This window comes from Diadema antillarum, unplaced genomic scaffold (assembly GCF_040938485.1).
Source record: "Diadema antillarum isolate AM-2024a unplaced genomic scaffold, OU_Dant_1.0 seq00000546_RagTag, whole genome shotgun sequence".
Taxonomy (NCBI): Eukaryota; Metazoa; Echinodermata; class Echinoidea; order Diadematoida; family Diadematidae; genus Diadema; species Diadema antillarum.
In genome coordinates, this window is record NW_027271492.1 from 1,299,556 (window position 1) to 1,321,931 (window position 22,376).

Consider the following 22,376-nt stretch of genomic DNA (forward strand, 5'->3'; position numbering starts at 1 on the left):
AGAGAAGAGAGTGTACGTCAACCCCTCTGTACCTCTTGCTGTCTTAACCCATCAAATCCTTTAGAAGGGAATTTTATCCTTCCTTTTACCTGTCCTAGATATATCATCATCATGTCATATTTGATTGGCACCTCTGAATGTCGCTATACGTCTTATGAATTATTTGAGAACAAAAAAAAAAGAACACAAGTGGAACTTGTGAAAGTCATTAAATCTGCTCAAATTGGTGAGAAATTTGATCAAATTTGCTGATTATAGAGAAAAAGTGAGACTATTCGGCTTCTAATATGCATTGCTAATTTGAGATACAATTAGAGATCTGGTAATCGACCTGGCATTAGGAGGCTTTAGAATACTTCAGTTGGACAAAGAGGCTTAATATGAATAATACAACGCTCAAATGACAGAATATTGTTTACCGATTAATGAAACACCAACAATGAATGATAAAGATTATGCAAACAGTTTTAATACATATTTAAAGCACAGAAATAAAGTCCCTTGGATTTGATGGGTTGAAGTTATGAAATATAAGAGAACGACTGCACGCTTTATAACTGGATACTATAAATGTCATGTAGTTTTACCTGTTGGATCGCATGGAAACCTATGGCTGATGTCGAACCTTTGCTAAGACCTCCACTTCTTGTTGTTTTCAGTTCGACCAAGTGTGTGTGTGCGTGTGTATGTATATGAGAGAGAGAGAGAGAGAGATGACAACTCTATGGATAGTCATTTTAGTCCACTTAGTCCACAAAGGATACTTAAGGGGGAAAGGAAGCTTTGCATTGATTTAAGAGAACCTAACTCAACTAAAACATTACAAAACAAAACAAACAAACCAAAACAAAACATTCGATCAATGGAGATTAACTCAGAGTTCAAGACACCAAAATGTTGCGAGGAAAAAAAAAAAGGGGGGGGGGGTGGAAGCCCTTGAATCTGGCAATTAATCCCTTTACTTTCATTCTAGTACACCTAAGCATTGTCATTTCCAAGGCCAAAAACTCAAAGTCCAAAAACTGTAAATATAACAGGATTTTTTTTTTACACTTTGTTTCTTTTAATCACTTCAGATTACGCTGATACAACACTATGACCTAATTTTTCTTTCTTTTTGTTTTTGCCGTGATACTTTGGAATATTCTCTTTCCCTGTCAAATAGTTACAGGACTGTCAATTCTAATAGTATTACTTGGCATAGTCATTGTTTAGTCTTAACACGGGATGACAATACTTGTCTTTACAGGCAATGTGAAAAATGTCCTTAAACAAAACCAAAACTTTATAAGTCATGCATGTCCCTCGTATAAACCCTTAGAACCGATGATAGCACTTCCTCTTACCCCCATCTTTTCCAAACTGTACGTTAGTGTCCTCGTGTCCAACATTCTCCTTGTAGTCATCACGCTTTGCCCTTCTACCTTTACCTTCTGAATCGTTGCCTGGAGACTTAAAATAATGTCAAGACGAAAAAACAAACAAACAGATCTTCAATGCTATCATACAGCCTTCCCTAGATTGTTTCAACTTCAGTAATACAACATTTTTCCCTGCTCGGTTGTCCCTTGCGTGAAATAAGATAAGAAAGGAAATTCTCCATGTATATCACATTTTATTCATTAATACGTCTCGGTTCTACGAGATGGACAGCATCCCTAATTGCTAGAATGCAACCCATAGAGCTTTGTTATTTCAAGGAAACACTTCGTAGGTGAAGATCCTTGAGTCGATTTGGTTGCCAAAATTTGTCGATTCGAACAGAACTTGAAAAGAAACACATAAAGTGTAAAATGAACGTCTGTTTTATATCGGTCAACAATTCTTATTTAAAAAATTCTTCCATAACCCTTTGCCCAATTCCTTTTGATTATTACTACAGTGCACAATGTAAAAATTCCTGAAACGAAGTTGTGCTAAAGGTATTAGTTTCCTGTAAGAGTTTGAATAAATCAGCAAATATTTCTTAAATCCTGACTAATCTATTCATGAAGATTATAACACTCAAGAAATTCAGGGGAGAAAGAACAACAGATCAAAACAACCTGGAAGTGGAATATTTTGTCACCTGATATATTTCTTTCTTCAAGGAGCCTGTCAGTCGGCTGGGGACCTGTGCGTGTTGTGCTGCGATCATGCCGAGAAGGTAATTCGCAGCGACCTGCCCCTCCGACCATGTCCTCGCTCGCTGTGGCTGGGGCTTTACCCGCTTTGTGTTGCTTTCAGCTTCCCTGAGGTTTTCCCCCACCATGGGGGGAAAACCGCCACTCTGATTTCTTCTGTCAGCGGATGTGGGTATCGTATCTAACATCGACCAAGTCTGGTCGAGAAAGAGGTACTCGTATATAGAGAAAGAGAGGGTGAGTGATGAGAATGCAAGACCAGCGATACGGGTTTTCTCAGTGCAAAAAAATGGTATGTTTTCAGCTGGATTTCAGCTATGTGCATCTGGCCCGATTGCGGTGATTACACTAATTTATCGTATTTTATATATATGCAATGTATATCTATTCATTTCAAATCAAATCTCTGTGAACAATGACCTTTGAACAAGGCCTTTGATACTTTTCACCATATACAAATTGAATTTTTCTTTTACATTGGATTTTATCAGCTATTAACCTTATCACTGTAGGGTCGAAATGCCCAAACCAGTTTCCATCTTGCAAGCACACCAGACGCTCAGTTTTACCCATGATTTTTGACAAACCAATCCTTCCTTTTCCTTCAAGAGGAAATCGCTGCATTCAAGCATTAATTACTTCTTAACGGCCACGTGAAACAAATCAATTCATAGTCACAAAGCCAAAACTTTGGTTCAAACTGTTAAGCGTTAATGGATCTGGCTTGGTTCTTGCTAGGACAAAATTTGCTTTTAATCCGCCACAGCACTGAAGAAAGTCGCGATGTAAAAACACAACTTAAACTGAGAGCGATGGGTGTTTTGCTCCCGTTAGATTATGTTATGATTTATGTTTGATTTAATTTGTGTTTTTTTAATTATACAGTATATGTATGTAGGAATATATATATATATATATATATATATATATATATCAATGAAATTATTTCGTCTGGTATGGAAGAGACCTCATGAAACGGAAGGACAGATAGTCCACAGCACGAGACACCCAACGGGCCAGAGACACAGAACAATAACGGGACGAGATACACCAATACCGTTAGACGTCTAGATTAGCACATATTTGTACCCTTTTCATGCTCTAGAAGGGATTTCAAACGGTCACTCTAAATAAAGCCCCTTTCACATATCGGCGGTTCAGACAGCCGGTCATGACGGTTCACATACCGCCGCGAATCGTGTCCAAGGGATGGCGGAGGGCCTTCAACGTGGTCAGAAAACCCTCTCTTCATGTTGCAAAGACGGCGGGAGTGCGGATTAACAGTAGGGAGTTTCCGCTACACGACGTGAAGACCGAGACCAGTCCCCGTACTCGGGCTCCCGTCCCCATTAAGCAGTTTCGCTTTCCTGTACAGGACGGAGGCGTTGGGACAAGATCGCTGATTGGCTGGCTGGCTGGCTGGCTCACTCCTGCTCAGCATCGTAACCGAACTGTATTTGGCCGAGTACCGTACTTGTTATCCCCAGGACGGGACGTTTCTCAGATTTGATCATGCCAGAAGCAAATTTTGAACACGGCACGCTCAACTCCCGGCCGGGCCGCGTCGTGCTTGCAAAAACTCCCTAATACACTGCTAGCAACGCGAAATGTGTTTGAAAGTCACGGAGCATCTCCCTGAAGGGAGGGGAGTCAATACAGAACCTTCAACGTCGGGTGAACCTCTGACATTTTGTAGCTTACATGGTACTCCCTCTCTCTGCATGATGTCCATAATTATAGAACAGAAGAAAATTTGAGCCGTCACCCGAGGACGTTTCGTTTACAGAGCTGCTGCTCATGGGCAAGATAATCAAGTGTCGTTGCTCTTTGCAGATATTGTAGCTAAACTCGAAGAAACAGAAATAGAAAGTTCCTGTTATCTTGGACAATGAGCACCTTATGGCAGGACTTGTAACTAGATTCACGTCGCATGACGGTCCTGGAAGAAATTATGATTGACATGATTGACGCATAGCGGCGGAGTAACATTAGAGCTATGGATGTTTAGGTGTCAACATTAAAGCTTGAGTCCATTACTCGGTAAACGGTAAAGCTCATGACTTTTTTAAACCGCCAACAGTGCTACGACCAGATGCTGTGGTTTATGTGATCCTCACGAATCATCCAGACGGGATGACCGGGTCATGTTCCTCGGTGGGGCTCAGCGGGTCGGGACCCGGCATGAACCGCCGTCTGAGCCGTCGATATGCGAGAAGGGGCTTGGTACATGATAACCTTGAACCATTGTCTTTTGATGTAAGGGACAGCAGTTACGCAAAGACTGTCAAACAATATTTATAACTTGACCGAGCTTAGCCAAAGTGTATGCATAAATATCAGATGGGGACTATTGGTATGTCTTTTGCATGCTTCTGCACTGTCCAGCTTTGATATCCTTAGGGATAAAATCTTGCTTGCAAACGTCTACTTCGCCATACTCGGTTTGTTTATTGTTTGTTTGCTTTTTTTAATTCTCAAACTTTTCCGAAGGTTTTTATGTTTTTATGAATTATGATATTCTGGAGAATATACCACCATTGAGTGTCACAAGTGAATTTATAGAAAATGGTTGCATCTTTAAGCAGACCGTGTCAAGACACTGAAACAGGAGTTATATACTCAGCATTGTAAATAGGTCATATCAATGGATAGTCGGAAGCAATTTTATGCGTGGTTTCATTATCTTGTTCAACTACTGATGCCTTGTTCCAATTGTATATTGATCGGTTTATGCAAGGCATGGAGTGAAGATTATGCAGGGAAATCAGATAATGACAAAGTACATCTTATTTAATATCTGGGACAATTTTACTTCCTTATGCCAAGCAGTGGCAGAGCCACGTTGTGTCAGACCAAATTCCAAAATAAGAGTGAATAGTTTCTCCTGCTGACACTTTATGCCTATACCAAAACGAATGCTGTATTTAAAGAGTCTTTGTCATTCGAACGAGTGAGGAGATATAATCCATCCACGAGACATGCACTTATACTGTTACAATGAATAATTGTATTTTATAGAGCAGAAGACGTTAAGGCCACTTCAAACCTCTGCTTGACTTTTACTGCATAGAACGTTTTCGTCTCGTATTTCTAGACCTGGCTATTTCGATATGATGCCATAGTTAGTGCTGCACCCCGTAGTATTAGGGAGCTTTAGATTTTAGACGCGCGGACGTTCAAAGGGGAAAAAACATGGTCTGAGCGTGCGCAGTAGCGCACGTTAACTTACTGCGCAAGCTCAGACCATGTTTTTTTTTCCCTTTGAACGTCAGCACGTCTAAAATCTAAAGCTCCCTATTATCGCACTGTCGGTCATGGCGTACGTTCATCTTGCTTGACGGACACTTTTGCAGTGGTTTCACTAACTCCATGCAATAACCAGCCTCTCTTTTTTTCTATCCATAGCTTGCTTAGCTCACCAAGAGTGGGCCTTCTGTAGCGAGTCAAAGACTTCATGTTATGATGATAATTTTGTGTAAAAGAATCATGACTGGTAATGTTATACAGTGAATGACTTTTATCCTGAGAAATACTTTCAATACACATTTTATTCTGTATATTTTTTGCTACTTCATGAAGAAGAACAGGTGACATGTTATATAAATGTCTATATATCTATATATACATACACACACATACATAAGTTTGCTCAAAGTTGTCACTAATAAATCAATGATTCTGATCAGTCTTTCCCTTTTTCATTATATATGTATGTATAGTGACCTTTTCGTAGAATTGTTCTTTTGTAAAAGCAATTTCCAATAAAGTCAGCCGCTAGCTCAATGTGTTTGTTTCAGATGCAGAAACAATGTCGGTTTTCACTGCTGTACTACAGGTTGCAATTTATCGATTCGGATAGAAAATTTAAGAATGTCTAACGGAAACTTCACAAACATGACGGTTCACAATTTTCCGAAATAATGCATGATTGCCTGTGATACATGTTGTTATATTCTTGTCAGAACAAAGAATGTAAGCGCTTTTAAAATGGAAAGCAGCTTTTGTAGAGACAGTATCCGATAATTTAAGCTGATCACATGTGTTGTAGCTTGAACTGTGGTATTGATGTATATTCCAATGAAAAATGTTCAAGAGTTCATAGACTTGTGAAGTCACAATTATCCGAAACTATGTAATGCTGGCAGTGATAATGTGCAGAGTTATTCCGATCGCAAGGAGAGTCGACAAAGTCGTAAAAGATTAAATTCATCACAAATATTTGAATTAAGATGACGACAATCCCGCAATAAATGCTTTGCCGTGTTTGCAGAATATAGACATACAATATCGTAAAAAACCTAATCTATATATTTTACCAGAAATTCAAAATAATGAAGCATTCATTAAACGACCAAATGAAAACTTGAAATAATCTTAGACAAAGAAAAGATACAATTGATGAGAACGAATTGTGGAAAGGGGAAAAAACTCTTAAAATCCAATGTTTGACACTTTAGGTGTTCTTGAAATGCTATTCCACACCATGATCAAGCTGAGTTTGATAGCTGATGTAAAACCTGACGTGAACAGAGTTGTAAAAGATACGACATGACAAAATAAATCTACGGAGTTTTAAAGTTTCATTTGCTTTCGTTGATTAGTAGACATTAAGTAAAACCAGGTGAACAGAGTGGTAAAAAGTAGAACATGACAAGACAAAGGTTTTGGAATTTTAAAGTTTCATGTGCTTTTATCAATGAGTAAATTAAATAAAACCAGTCGAACAGAGTGTTAAGAAATCGGGCAGGACAAATTAGTAAGTCATAGGATTTTGAAAGTTTCATATGCTGTTCGTCGATTATAGTTATATTGGTCCCAACCATATTGTGCAAATTATTTGAGGTAATGATGTTACCAACACATTCTCTCCCATTTGCATGTGATCAATAAAATAACGGAAAAGTCATGTTTTGGTCAATGATTCAGCAGCTGGACCCCCCCCCCCCCCCCCCCCCCCAAAAGGAAAAGAAAAACCCAGAAACCTCCCTCCTATATAAATTACAATACCATGTACAATGCAAGTGAAAAATGTTGATGCAAGCATTTTGGGGGGAGATTTTCCATCAAAGATAGAACATTATTGACGTTTTTTTTGTGAAGGTATAGAAGTGAAACTTGTGGGGGCTGTCTCATGAACTCTGCTGGCGTATAAGTTAAATTTCTACATTTTCTATGACATGATAAACCTTGAAAGCCCGTAACCTTCTTGTTTTATTTCCGATTCGAGGAAACCCTCGCCATCCTGTTTTTTGAGCGTTTATTTTTTTTTCTACATCTAAACGGCAGCTTGAGCTGTATATGGTGTGAAGTTTTACTGTTGCATACAAACACAAAAGTTCGGAAAGTTTATTTTTTCTGTTATCTTTAGAATATATTTTGAAGCTTTTGCGGTTCGACTTCTGTGATGAAGTCATTTTTGCTTGATTGGGTTTTTTTTTTTCGCTTTGTCATAAGATTATAGAGACATTACTTAACCCATGTCTGGTGTAACATCATCAAGCGGGAAACTAATCAATTATTCATCGAGGATTTATCATGACGTAACTTCATAATGTGGAATGGGGATTAAAGAAATTAACGAAAATAAATCGTCCTAAGAAATCTTTTGAGGGGATTATCTTCTGCGTTGCCCTTCTAAATCACAAAATAAAATTATTACCATGGAAGTGAAGAAAAAAGCTACGATGATTGAAGACATGATTACTTTTAACTTGAATGATTTATATGTTTACTGATGTCAGTACTGTTCTTGTTTTCTCTTTTATTTTTCTGACGTTATCGTGTGCAATTCCTTTGGTAGTTGTACATGAGCGTGCGTCACGGTGCATGGGTTTTGCCTCGCGTGGTGAACAAAGAACCACAGGATGCCCACGTGAATAAGCGCTGGAAGACATGGATACCCGAATGTCTACAGAAGGTCCTGCTCAAGAATGCATGCATGTCTCTCCTAGACTACAGGTAGGTGTTTGGTTTGTTTGTTTGTTTGTTTGTTTGTTTGTTTGGGTTCTTAAGGCACCGTTATAGATAAGACCAGTTTGAAGAAAAACAAAATCTTAAAGTGTAAACTGAGAATCTGCTATTGTATGGAAATTTCGATGGAAATATTGTAGGACTTAAATTGTTCTATGCTCGTGAATATGGTACCCTGCATTCCAATATTCTGTAAGCTTTACTCTGAGATGTTCCCATTTTGTAGTGTAATCCTATATACATTCAACATGACATTGATTTGTATCTTTATTTTTGGATTGAAAAAAGTTAATCGTTTTGCTGAGTCTAGAAAAGGTGTATGAATAAAAAACAACGAATATCACTGCTGCAAGCACTGGATTCAGTGCATCATGGCACGTAGACGCCGACACCCGACGAAATAATCTACCATGAAGTGTATAGCGATTATCTTATTGATATGCTCGGTGACCGGTTGGCAAATGGTTGATAGGCATTTATTGATGAGCAAATGGCTATATACCGACAGCAATCCTTCATGTTTGGAGCTAGCTATCACTAAAGACCAGCCCTAAAACAAGGTTGGTAATCATAATGAGCGACCGGTTCCTTTTTACTACGACCAATATAGTTTGCAGATTTTTTTGTCATCAGCATCAAAACCTCCTCTTTACACTGAACAAAAGCCGACCGAAACCGTTCGCCGACATCCATTTGCCGATTTAAAGTGAGGCAGTCCTCACGAATTTAAAAAAAATATGTTGTTGGTACCTCAAATGAACTACTTTCACCAAAAACAAACTTTCAAATCACCAGATAAGCTCGTAATTTTTTGTTGAAAAAGTGTGAATCTGCATGGTGAATATGCTAATGAGCAAGTCTTGGTGGAGAGTCCGACGTCACCGAGGCACAACTCTTCCCAGCCGTGTTCTGCTCGTTATGCGTACGCTAATTGTTATGGTAATCTTCGGTCTGAACGCCAAACTCAGCTAGACGGAGTACTGAATACACAAAGAGATTTTCCCCAGTAACTGGTGGGGAGGAGAAAAATCTCTTTGTGTGTACATAAGTATGGTAAGAATTCGCGCGCGAGAGTGGTTTGTACGCAAAGTAGTATGCAACACGGACAGAAGCTAGAAAAGGACAGTGCCTATTCAGTGGCGTATCTAGGGGGGGCAAGGGGGGCACGTGCCCCGGGCGCCACTCCTTGGGGGCGCAAAAAACGAAAAAAAAGCGAAGAAAAGAAAAAAAAAACGAAGAAGAAGAAGAAAAGAAAGAAGAAGAAGAAGAAGAAGAAGAAAAAAAACTCGCCCGGAAAGGGGGGGGGGAGGGAGAATAGTGGGGGGGGGGGCAGAAAACCAAATCAAACAAGATAAAAACAAAACATGATGATGACGCGGACAAAATGACAATGTTTATTGTGTTCACACAAGAATTCCATGTTCCGTAAGCTGAAATACAAAAATTTTCGGCGCGCTCGCTGCCCTCGCTCGCCAAATATATATAAAAAAGAAGGTAAGAACAAAACTTGATGATGACGCGGACAAAATGACAATGTCTATTGTGTTCACACATGTCATTTAATATTTAGCAGGCAAAATGTTTCACTGAGCAGCGGCTGCAATTTCTTTTGTTCTGAAGCGATCGCCAATTGGATCAAAAGGCGCCAACGGTTTCGAACATACGGGGGGGGGGGGCGCAAAAAACTCCCAAATCAAACAAGATAAGAACAAAACGCAATGATGACGCGGAAATATACAAATTTCGGCTTCAGTTTGTTGGTATAAATCGTTATCTATAAGGTCGTCACTATATCTTGATTAGAATTGTAAGATTTAATAAGCAAAAAATGACAAAAATTCCATGTTTTGTAAGCTGAAATACAAAAATTTTCGGCTCGCTCGCTGCGCTTGCTCGCCAAAATTTATATATATATATATATATATATATATATATATAATAATGTAAAAGAGAGATAAGAACAAAAGGTGATGATGACGCAGAAATATACAAATTTCGGCTCACTCGCGCGCACTAATTTAGAGTATTTTTTTCAAGTCCTCAGTTTGTTGGTATAAATCGATATCTTTAAGGCCGTCACTATATCTTGATTAGAATTGTAAGATTTAATAAGCAAAAAATGACAAGAATTCCATGTTTTGTGAGCTGAACTACAAAAATTTTCGGCTCGCTCGCTGCGCTCGCTCGCCAAAATTTATCAAAATTCGCTACATTTAAATCACCCTCAAAAGACCCCTTTTAAGTGCTTGAAAAAAGCATATCATGTAGACTTTGTTTAAAGTCCCTACCGGGATGGGGTTGGGGTTGAACACTTTTTCAGAAATTAGGGGCGCAATTTTCGCGCTTGCCCCGGGCGCCGTTTCCCCTAGATACGCCACTGTGCCTATTTGATGTCAAGTACATGGTATATTTGATTTTAAAGATATATATAGATGTATGTTTACAATATTAATTTACATGAATTATATTTAACTAAGCTTGAAATATTTTGTTTAAAATAATAAAATCACATATTTTCACATTTTGTGATAAAATTACAACTGATCATTTGAACACTTGAATTGGTTTTTAGAGGTACGCCTGTCAACTGTCAAGAAGGACGATAGCAAGAGGAAGAGGAAAAGTGTATTAACCATCTTATTTCTTTTTCTGTGTATCACTGTAAAAAAAAGTAACCCGACATGAATTATTTTTTGTGATATTATTATCATGAAGTACCAAAAGTGTTGTAATATATGGGTTTAATTAATGTGTATTGGAAAATGTGTGCAGGGTCCGTCGAGTATGACGCTTTGATACATTTTGAATGTATTCAGTGACAGTTTAGCATCTTTCAATGTCCTGTTCATTGTTATTATCCACTGCTCTCTCCACACGGCATTCCATTTTTTTTTTTGTAATATTGTCTCTTATAATACATAAAACTGAGATCTAAACTGATGTTGATTATTAGCTGGTTTAACCACAGTTGTCTGCGATTACTATGGCGTTGTTGGTCTATCTTATACGTAAGCCATAGATCTATACCATTCATGAGTGGTTTTTTTTTTTTTTTACTCGTGTGTTTTCAAGCACGCCGGGAGCTCCGCCTTGCTTGATGTCTATCAGGTTTAGTTATGTTCTGAGCAATATGTGTGCTTTTGTTGTTTTGTTTATGTTTTGTTGTTTATGTTTACTTGTTTATGTTGTCGCTTGTCATGCTATCTCTCGTGTTCACACTCAGCTGTTAATCTATTTCCAATCCATGGTTGGGTCCCGCTCGGCTTATGTAAAGTTTGTTATTCTCCAATTAGGAGCTTACGCTCCATATCTAATACTTAATTTTGGTTGTTAATGATGGCGCAGATAGATAGTTTTGCTTTTCATTCTCTAGGGAATGAAGATTTGATTAACCTTTTTGGAATCAATCAAAAGGATCAACAAAGTGAAAATAACCCATTTAGATATGAATACCGTGCAGCAGATACCATTAATTCTATCTTTGATAATTTGAATGTGAATGAGGAAAATATATTATATCAAGGTTCTGATTATCTAACGATTAATCAATTTCAGTCTTTAGAGATATCGAATGATAGTTTTTCATTGATGCATCTAAATGTCCGAAGTTTAAATAGCAACTTCGAACATTTACAATCTTTACTAGAAAATCCTACCCAGAATTCATTTTCTGTTATTGGGCTCACTGAGACGTGGCTTACTAAATATTCCCCTAATTCTTTTGCACTTTCTGGTTATGATTTTATTACGAATAATAGAACTAACAAGGTAGGAGGAGGGGTTGCATTTTATGTTAAACAACATTTTGATTATTTTGTACACACCGAACTTAACTCCATGAATGAAATTTTAGAATCTTTGGTTGTTGAAATAAATATCCCAAAGTCTAGGAATATTTTGATTACATTGATATATAGACCTCCAAACTCCAGCAGTGCATTATTTCTAGAAGCCTTACAGGATCTCATCCATAACCCAATTTTTGTTAATAAAAAATGCTTTGTTATGGGCGATTTCAATATAGATATATTGAAATGCCACACAGTAAATGCCTTTCAGAATTTACTTGATAGTATGTTTTCAGCTTCTTTTTTACCACTTATTACTAAACCCACCCGAGTGACAGATAATACAGCTTCACTTATTGATAATATATTTTGTAATATTACGCCTACTCCTAAATCGAATATCATTTTAGCAGATATATCAGACCACTTTCCAATTTTCACATCCATCCCAGTCACCACGAAACCAATTAGTCCCACGAAGTATTTAGAAAAGTCACACCGGATAACTTACAGAATTTGAAGAATAGTCTGAATGAAGAAACTTGGAGAGAAGTATATAGCACTCATGATACGGATTTATCATTTGATGTTTTTATGAATATTTTGAATTCTCATTTAGAGAAATATGTTCCTTTGGTAGAAGTTAAACGTGATTACAAAAAGTATCCTAGATCACCATGGATAACAAAATCTCTTCTACGATCTATAAACCGGAAAAACAATTTGTATTATGCAGACAAAATTAAACGTACTGAACAATCTCATCGTAAATATATTATGTATAAAAACACTCTTACAAGAATATTGCGTTATGAAAAAAAGAAGTATTACGCGGATCAGATATCCTTTTGTAAGCATGACATGAGTAAAACTTGGAAAATAATAAACAGTGCTATAAATAAAGAAAATGATAAGTTTTGTGTTACAAGAGTTGTTTCTGGTGACAAGGAAATAACAGACCCTGTGATGATTGCAGATGCATTTAACCTTTACTTTTCGCAGATTGGACATGATCTTGCTAATAAAACTCCTGCTTGTCAAAAAAATTTCTATGAATTTCTTAAATTACCCAACTCAGATTCATTCTTTTTTGATCCGATTATTAGTTATGAAGTAAAAGATATCATTATGAGTTTGGAAAGTAAAAGAAGCTCGGGACCTGATTGTATTGATAACGTTATTTTGAAAAATATAGCTGAGAATATTGTTGAACCTTTAACTTACATTTTTAATTTGTCATTAAGCAGTGGTGTTGTTCCGCTACGAATGAAAATTGCTAAAGTAATCCCAATTTATAAGAAAGGTAATAAGGAAGATATTAGTAATTATAGACCAATTTCATTGTTGTCATCGTTTTCAAAACTGTTAGAAAAAGTTGTTTATTCTAGACTCCTTAAATTTCTTGATTTTTATGATATCATTTCTGATTCACAATTTGGTTTCCGCAAAGGACATAGCACTTCTCAAGCAATTCTCTCCTTTATTGAAAAAGTAGCCAAAGCAGTATATAGGGCTCATCACACAGTGGGTGTCTTCCTGGACCTCTCCAAGGCCTTCGATACCATTGATCATAAAATATTACTTCATAAATTATGTCACTATGGTATACGTGGCAAGGCCTTGGAGTGGTTCAGGAGTTACCTCTCTGATCGTAAACAGTATGTTTTTCTATCTGGTCAAAACTCCTGCAACCAACCTGTCACCTGTGGTGTACCTCAGGGTAGTTTACTGGGACCTCTTTTATTCATTTTGTATATAAATGATATAATAAATGCTTCTAATATTTTATCTTTTGTACTTTTTGCTGATGACTCTAATGTTTTTCTTTCTCATTCAGATCCTCATATTTTGGTGGATTTGTTAAATTCTGAATTAAAGAGATTGTTATGTTGGATAAGGTCAAATAAGTTGTCTATAAATCTTCTTAAAACTAAATGTATATTATTTAGTAATACTTTAAATAATCTTCCTAATAATATAAAAATAGATGATATAGTTATAGATGAAGTTGCATCAATGAAGTTTTTAGGTTTGGTTATTGACAATAAACTTTCATGGAAGTCACATATTGATAGTATTTGTCACACAATATCTCGAAATATTGGTGTTATTAATAGAGTTAAATATTATTTTTCTATTCCCACCCTTTTAATGTTATATTCAGCTTTGATTTTACCTTATTTGAATTATGGCATCATAGCTTGGGGGAACACACATCCATCATACACTGCAAAAAGTCCGGTGTTAAATAGTGAACACCGAGCTGGTGTTAAATTTTCGGTGCTCATTTATGGTGTTAAATTAACACCTCCTGGTGTTATTTCTAAATTTTAAACTGTTTTTTGAAGAGTTTCTTAGTAACTGCACTTCTTGTTGATTTTTAATTTAAACAAGACGATCAAGAATTTTACATTAAAATACTAGATTTTTGAAAAAATGTGAAAATAAATTTACACCACAGTAACACCAGCTGGTGTGGTCTCTTATTGAAGCTGGACGGGTGTTAAACCATTGATATCAACACCAACAAATATCAAATCAACACCATGTGGTGTCATTTTTTAATTAACACCAGTACAGTGTCAAAATAACACCAGGTACAGTGTCAAATTAACACCACGAAGTGTCAGGTGAACACTTTTCAACACCATTACAGTGCATTTTCAACACCTGTGGGTGTGGTCCTTTATTGAAGTTTGACCGGTGTTAGATTTAACACCCATGGTGTTAAATCTAACACCGATGTTTTTACAGTGTATCTCGACAGACTGTCCCGTCTCCAGAAAAAAGCTCTTCGAATAATTTGTCATGTTTCTTGGAGAGCCCACACCGATGTTTTATTTTCTGAAAACAAAATTTTAAAGATAACTGATATTTATTATTATTGTCTTGGCCAATTTATGTATAAACTTTCTAATAATTTGTTGCCGTCTGTCTTCACAAGCATGTTTGCGAGAAACCGCTCGTTCCATAAATATCCAACTCGTCACTCAGATGAATTCCATCTGCCTTTAACTAGAACAATGTTTACACAATCTATATTTACATTTGCTGGACCTAAATATTGGAACAACCTTTCTAACAGTTTGAGGACATCTCCAAGTTTAAGTTCCTTTAAGAGTAATCTGAAGAAAAATATTTTGAACAGTTATAAGAATTGTTGATTCTTTATTGGTTGCAAAGAAGTGTAAAATCCAACCTTATATTCTATTGGAATTACAGCTAAGCGGCTCCATCCATCCACTACCTCTCGTGTCCTTCTATTTTTTTTGTCTCTTATCTTCACACCACGCATTAAGCTGCTTTCTCCCCCCCCCCCCCCCTCTCTCTCATACACACACACACACACACACACACACACACACACACACATACTATTTTGTTTCTCTCCTCTCTTTTCCGGCATGACAGCGACTTAGTGTAGGGATTTGTTCAGGGTTTTTGTTTCGGATAAGTTAGGTTATAGGTCTTTTTGTCTTAGTTTCTTTGTTTCATCCATTTTCAATGCTTATCAGTCTATCGATCATATAATTTCTTGTATTACGTGTGGGGGGAATGCAGCCTACAAGCTCAGCTTTTTAGCATTCCTCCCCATTTCCAACATTTTCCTATACCTACAAGTTTTCTGTAAATTTATCCTTTACTTTGTATGATGAAATTTATGCACTGTATTCAATTTTTGTAATATATTTATATGTTTTTGTTGGAAATGAAAAATAAATGAATGAATGAATGAAATGAATGAATGAACTTGAGAGTAGGGCATCAACGACGTAGGATCTTTTTACAGGCTCTTACATGTTCGCCTGCAGGAATTATTTGTCAAAAATCGCGTACGGAGACAGTTTTTAATTTCCACCCGTATAAACTGGTGAAAGGTTATATTTTTGACTATTCTTAATTATCAGTACATTGAAAATCTCAGGACTGTCTCCCTTTAAAGGGACTTTACAGAACTGGTAGAGGTTAGGTTTCAGCTTGCGACGTTTTGCGAGATATTCAGAAGCCACTCTACTGATATGAAATGTTGATTAATAGCGTACAATTCTAAGAGGAATCAAAAGTTATTTGATGAAAATTGGTTTTGAAATGACCGAGATATCTAAAAACAATGTAAAATAAAGAGATCCTATAAAAGTCGTGGCCAGTCAATTTTATTATGATCGTTTTTTTTTACATTAGTATCTCAGCCATTTCAAGACCAATTTTTATCAAATAAATGTTGAATCCTTGAAATCACGTTCTCTTTCATATTTCATAAGATGTTTCTCATTACTTCACCAAAAAATGTTATAAACCTGAATCCTCACCTCAACCAGTACTGTACTTTCCCTTTGAAAAGCCGTGTATTACCTCCGACAACCAACTATCTATCGGACTGCCTATATACCAATGATTTCAGAGGTCAAAGAATGGTCACCGACAGGCCTTCGCCCAAGTGGGAGGGGGGGGGGGGGGTGTCGGCTGACCGTAAACAATATGGTAGCTTTATACTTTTGCGTGTATTCATGTGGGTTATATACCTTGATTTGGGCAAAGAATAATTATGTCTGGCGTTTAATCTGGTAATGATATGTGAAAGCGAAGTCACACAGCACTGCTCTCCCAGACAGGTATTGTTGACCCTCTTACTGTTTTCAATACATCTTTTCATCTTATTCGAGATTTTTTTTCCGTATATTGTAGGGATATTGTAGGCTCCAGCGTATGCTTATCTGGCTTCAACACGCATGATGATACATGTATTGCCAAATTGCACAGTCTGATTGTATTTTGTTATGTAACGTTATGTCATGTTAGTGAATGCTTATCACACAGGGTTTTTTTTCTATTTTGAGAAATACGAGATTTAAAGAAACTGAATTGAAGTTGGCCTTTATCACAAGCAAAACAAACAAACTGGTGCATTGCTTCATTACATCGCTAATAGAGCAGAACGGTGATATGCCTCAGTCAGTCTGCCTTCGAATCCAAATGATCCAGGTTCCATTCCTGAGTCATGCCTTGTGTCAACTCAATCTGTCACTAAAAGCTTGGGTAGAACATTATTGTGATCCCGTGTGTGAGTTACACCCCACGCACGTAAAGATATTCTATTTCATTCATCGCAAAGAGCACGGTGCTAACCCGTTGCAGTAGCCCACCTATTTAATTCCCACACAAGATCATCTTCATGATAGGCTGCATAGCCATTTGAAGATCGTGAAAAGAAGAAAAATAAGTGTACTGCAACGAGTATCTTGCACGCCAAGAGGGTTTGTCCAATACCTGCACAGCCTGCAATGTTGATTGACCACCCCCCCCCCCTCCAAAAAAAAAAAAAAAAAAAATCGCGTCAAGATTTATTATCTGAGCAGTAAGAAACGGCTTAAGCATATCTTTCCCGTCGTGAAGCTTCGTTCTTGTTTTCGTTTACTTCTCAGTCGCTCTTATCAAACGTCTTTTATCCTTTATATCCGATGTCTCGTCACGGTTTGTTCAGCGTATAAACGTTTTGATTGACTTAGGAAATCTCGTCAAGCTGTCTGGATTAACGCAAAGAAAACTTTTCATGCACGTCTCTCATGTCTTCAAGCTGCGTTCTTGTTCTTAAAAGAAAGTCATTTTGCTCTTTTCCCCATTAGTATAGTTTTTATAACACAACTAGATGACGCAGCTTCTCAATAGTTCTGTTTATGCAGCATAAATATGTTTTTATCTTTACCGAAAGGGATCTGGAAGGGGGGGGGGGGGGAGGGGAACGCTGGAAAATATCAAGTTGTTCTAAAGATTTAAAACCTTGCTTCTGTGTATATGTACATCACTGTGGCCGAGGAACATATTGATTGATTGATTGATTGATTGATTAATTGATTTGAATTTATTTCCACTTTGTGTTCACAAGAACAAAAAACACAATTGAGTTACGACGATTACACGATAACATACAAGTCTTTTAGGATATCATGTATGAACAGGTGTTATTAACATCAACAATTTTCATTTTATGCTGCTACTCTGCCACATCAACTATTCTCATTTTAATTATCATCTTAAAACATTGTGATAGGGGACTGGGACTTCTCAGCACCAGACATCCCTACAACAGCAGCGTCATGATCAATGACACCCTGCCCATGAAGGTCATGTCTGGCGCTGTCAAGGTCAAAGGTCAGATCCAGCGCTTCGACGGTTCGACCGTCGTCTTTGATGACGGGTCTCGGGCGGAGGACGTGGACTGCGTCATCTTCGCCACCGGTTTCCAATTCGAAGCGACGTTCATCGACAACAGCATCATCGCTGGTAAGTATGGAGCTTTAGTTTTTCGCGATGGGGACGTTCAGAGGGGGGGAAAACTGTTCTGAGCATGCGCAGAATCACGTATCAAAGACGATCTAATTAGAGCTCGCGTCGTCTTGTGCTTTCACTACGCGTTCTGTGCTATTTTTACGTCCGCTCAATTCACGACGTAGAGAGCTACTTTTATGCACCTGTCATATAGGGCCGCCACTTTTATGGTTGCGCTCGGCGCAGTAATCTAAACGTACTTTGGAATTTCAACACGACGCAGGGAAGAGGAGAACGTTCAGCTCAAACGTCGTCTTAAACGTCCGCGCCGCAAATCTAAAGCTCTCCTCTTCTCTTCTCCGTCTCTTTCTATAGAATACTCGTACTGTAAATGTGATCAAGTGGACTCATATCGATCGAGCAGAAATGATCAAACAATCAAAACAGTTCAAAATATTCGAGGGGATTCAGAATTTCGCTGTTCACATGTTCTTCACAAGGACGTGAAACAGATTTCGGTTGCAATCACATTTTACACGATAAATGAGATGATGCCATCTCTTTATAACAACTTTCGCTTCATCTCGATCTTTAAAAATAACAATTGTATCGATAAATCACTACTTCTTCAAACATTAACGTTTCGATCTTTGTGACGAAAAAACAAAGCAATGACGTTGTCCGAAGTAATAAAAACGAAAAGTATAGGTACCCACCACGAGGGGGATCAAAAACGAGTGACAGAGTGACCATCCAATCCGAAAGCGTATACGTCTCGCCCACAGCGTTTCAAAACACGTGGTCGTACAGGCCGCATTTAGTATGAACTCAGGCTGTTTGGACATTCAAGAAAAATAGGAAATCCTTATACTTTCGAATCTTGCGTTTCTGAAATTAACATCAGAAAACAACAAAAACAAAGAGGCAAACAAACCAAAATCAACAAATTTCCAATTCAAGATGTCGTGAGCTACTTAAATAGTCCCCTTGTTCTTCTGTATTTTGCGGACTTACTACAGTATTTGTACAGTGTTCGATTACATGTCTGTATGTGTATGGCCGGCATGTGTCAGTCAGGTAAGTGAATCATGTGAAGACCTACACGGATTGATAACCACAGCCAGTTCGTGCGTTAAAGCTCTTTAGTTGAGACTATCTGAGCAGATTAGTTTTAACAATGAGTTACAGATAGACCATCAAATCCTCAAGAGTGACGTCTCGCCCGCACCGTTTAATCAATACGATCTTCTGAACTCAAATTGCGTTTTAGTTTATGTACCTTTATGACTCTTTTTACTCGGACCGGTAATTCAGTGTACGCGACAAGCCGTAAGAGGGTGTGATATGTACAAGAGGATTGCGATACGCCGCGCCGAGGTAGAACTGCGTTGGCAGACTCATGATGATTATCGCAATCAGAAAATTTGCGCCCTCTCTTTGGTTTGTCGTAATTGGCATAATATCGCACCAAATTTATTCAACCATTCTTGTTAAAACAGCTAAGACAATTTTTTCATGAATTACTGTAGTTTCATATGTATTGATTCTATGTTTTGGTCTGTTTTGTTTTGTTTTTCTCTCAGACGATCTCGGTAAACTAGAGCTGTTTATGCATGTTCTGCCACCCCGCCTAAAGCACCGAACCCTGACCGTGATCGGATTTGTGGAGTGTCGCGGCGGGACGGGCCCGATGGCCGAACTGCAGGCACGCTGGTCCACGCAGTTGTTCAAGGGGAATATCGTCCTGCCCAGCTTGGAAACCATGCTTGCCGATATACAGACGACGAGGGACGAGGGCTACAAACGCTACCAACTCTTTCGTCCACGAGTGAGTGAAAATATAATTAATATGCAACCCCCAGTTAGAAAACAGCGTGAAATCGTATTACAAAAAGTGAAAGTAATACGAGTTTCACCATTGGTAAAGTAGGACATGATGTAAACTAACGAAAATGATGTTTTTGGAAATCTAAGATTTTTACTTCACCTTCACCAACTGACTACGGAAATGAGGGCTTAATTGCCTGGCAACTTTCCTATGTCTATACATTAAAGGGGAATTTCAGTTAAATGGGAATGTTCACCCCAATGCACATGTGGATTGAGTGAATGTAGTAATCTCTATAATTATCATAGTTGAAGACATCAGTGAAAATGAGAGGACAAGCGGACAATCCGTTCAAAAGTTATGAGTTTTTAAAGTTTCGATGCAGCCGTCGCTGAATGAGAAGAACAGTTTGTGACGTCACTATGAAGAACAATGTAAAGAAAGTATACAAATACAAAAATAAACACATTATCACTTTAATTTCTAGCAGTAATAAAAGAGCACTTATGACTTGTCTCTTTCAGAAAGAAGAGGGAATAATATATACCTTTAACATGATAAGTCAAGCAATAAGTCGAGGGAATGTGTTGGCCCTACTTTTCAAAAAGAGAATTTGTAAACTAAGCTCTATGTAGTGATTGGTTTGAACTTAATGATGAATATTTTTTCTTGACTTTTTCCTCTGCCAGGCGTCAACCGTGGAGTACCAGGACATGCTGGCAAAGAGCATGAATGCTTTACCGTCCTTTCTGGACCTGGTCTTCCGCGACCCGGTCCTGGCCCTGCATCACTACTTTGGACCAGCACTACCACAGAGCTACCGTCTCGTTGGCCCTCATGCACAGAAGAACGCGCGGGAACGGGTCATCGAGAGCGCGCGCAGGTTGATGCACGGAATCACTCTGTCCACTGTGCGGCGGCTAGCCGACCCGAAGTGCAAAAGCGCTAACAGCCGCGGAGGAGAAGAGTGGAACTGTCGAGTTAACGTAGATGACGGGCTTTTGGACAGGTTATTCAAAGGCCCAGGTTTTCTGTTCTGCTCCGGCTGTGCTTTGATTTGCTGTTCTCTGTTGATAGCGAGCCTCATGTAGTTGAAAATGTCATGCAAAGAACGACAGTTACCACCGGACGAAGTAAAGGAGGCTTTTATTATAACCACGGGCATCTATTCCCTTACAAGGTGTTACTAAGTAACCTATCATAATTACAATTATTATACTCCGTATGAAGAGTAAACCTAAATGTGTGCTTAATTTCTTTGACCAAAACAAGACAACACAAAGACAGATGCTCTCATTGGTTAACTAGTCTAAATTTTCAACCAATCAGCCCTCACCTAGACCCGGCTGGAGACCCACGAGGCCTCCACATCCTTCATGGTGCTACCCTGTGACTGTAACTGTCATTTTTGCTTCAGTTTGTTAGGGTGTGAAACAGCCTCTCAAATGAGAAGTGCATTTTTTTGCAGTGATCTGAAATTGGTCGGCAGAATTGGAAACAGTCGTGACTTACAACATACACTGTGGTACACAATAAACCTAGTAGTGTAAAGAAGTCTTAGTTTTATGCATTCAAAATGTCAAGTATAAGACTTCTGACGCAGTGCTGTAAATTCGCTTGCCCAAAATAATTCTTCACACTTCCTAAGGTGTATAATTTTCTGTCTTGCTTCAGTAGATTGTTGTGTTATGTCTTTTTTTTTTCAGTAATGTTGGCCATACAGTTAGAAGGAGTATAAGTCTGAAATTCTAACAGTTTCTTCTTGATGTATCTTTATGTATATCTTGATTTGAGAATTATGACAATAAAGAAATGATTCCACAGATTAGTTAGTTTATTCCAATTCACCCAGCCTGAATGTCGAGCGAAATAAAATTGTGTTTGTTACGGGCTCATGCACATTGTTTGTATAACAAGGATACGCATTCGTGACATCACAGTACATATATTTTGTAATGATAGAACATGGACTATTGTGGCGGGGCTGCACCTGCAGATATTGGCTAACAGTGCTTGACTTTGACACTTCAATGAGAACAATGAATGTTACGTGATGTTAGATCGACCAATCACAAACCTTGTTGCTAATAAAATGTTAACACCAGCTTCAGTGATTTCCTTTGTTCTACATAGCGAACTTAGTACAAATTTGTAGCTGATTTTAGAGTTTGGTATCAGGGACTTGAAGCAGCTGCGAACCATTCACACATTAAATGTATTTACCAATTTTCTCTATGCACATTAAATAGAGCCTGATATTTGATATCGTACTCAATCTCCCATATTTTGGTGCTTAGTAGAGTAACGATTTTTCATGAAGTTCCCACCTCAAGTGTACCACATGGCATGTTGTGTATATACGGATGATGTTATGCTTTATGTGTTTTGTGTGTCATGAGT

The 22,376-nt window shown here is 38.0% G+C and overlaps 1 protein-coding gene across 1 annotated transcript; it reads left to right on the top strand.

The window, feature by feature from the left end:
* Positions 1-7,895: 7,895 nt before the first annotated feature.
* LOC139734726 (dimethylaniline monooxygenase [N-oxide-forming] 2-like) lies at positions 7,896-21,954 on the top strand. Its single transcript, XM_071645520.1, has 4 exons — positions 7,896-8,081; positions 17,931-18,163; positions 19,732-19,976; positions 20,666-21,954. The coding sequence occupies exons 1-4, from the start codon at positions 7,930-7,932 to the stop codon at positions 21,065-21,067; spliced, it is 1,032 nt and encodes a 343-aa protein (XP_071501621.1). The 5' UTR covers positions 7,896-7,929; the 3' UTR covers positions 21,068-21,954.
* The last annotated feature ends 422 nt before the right edge of the window (positions 21,955-22,376 follow it).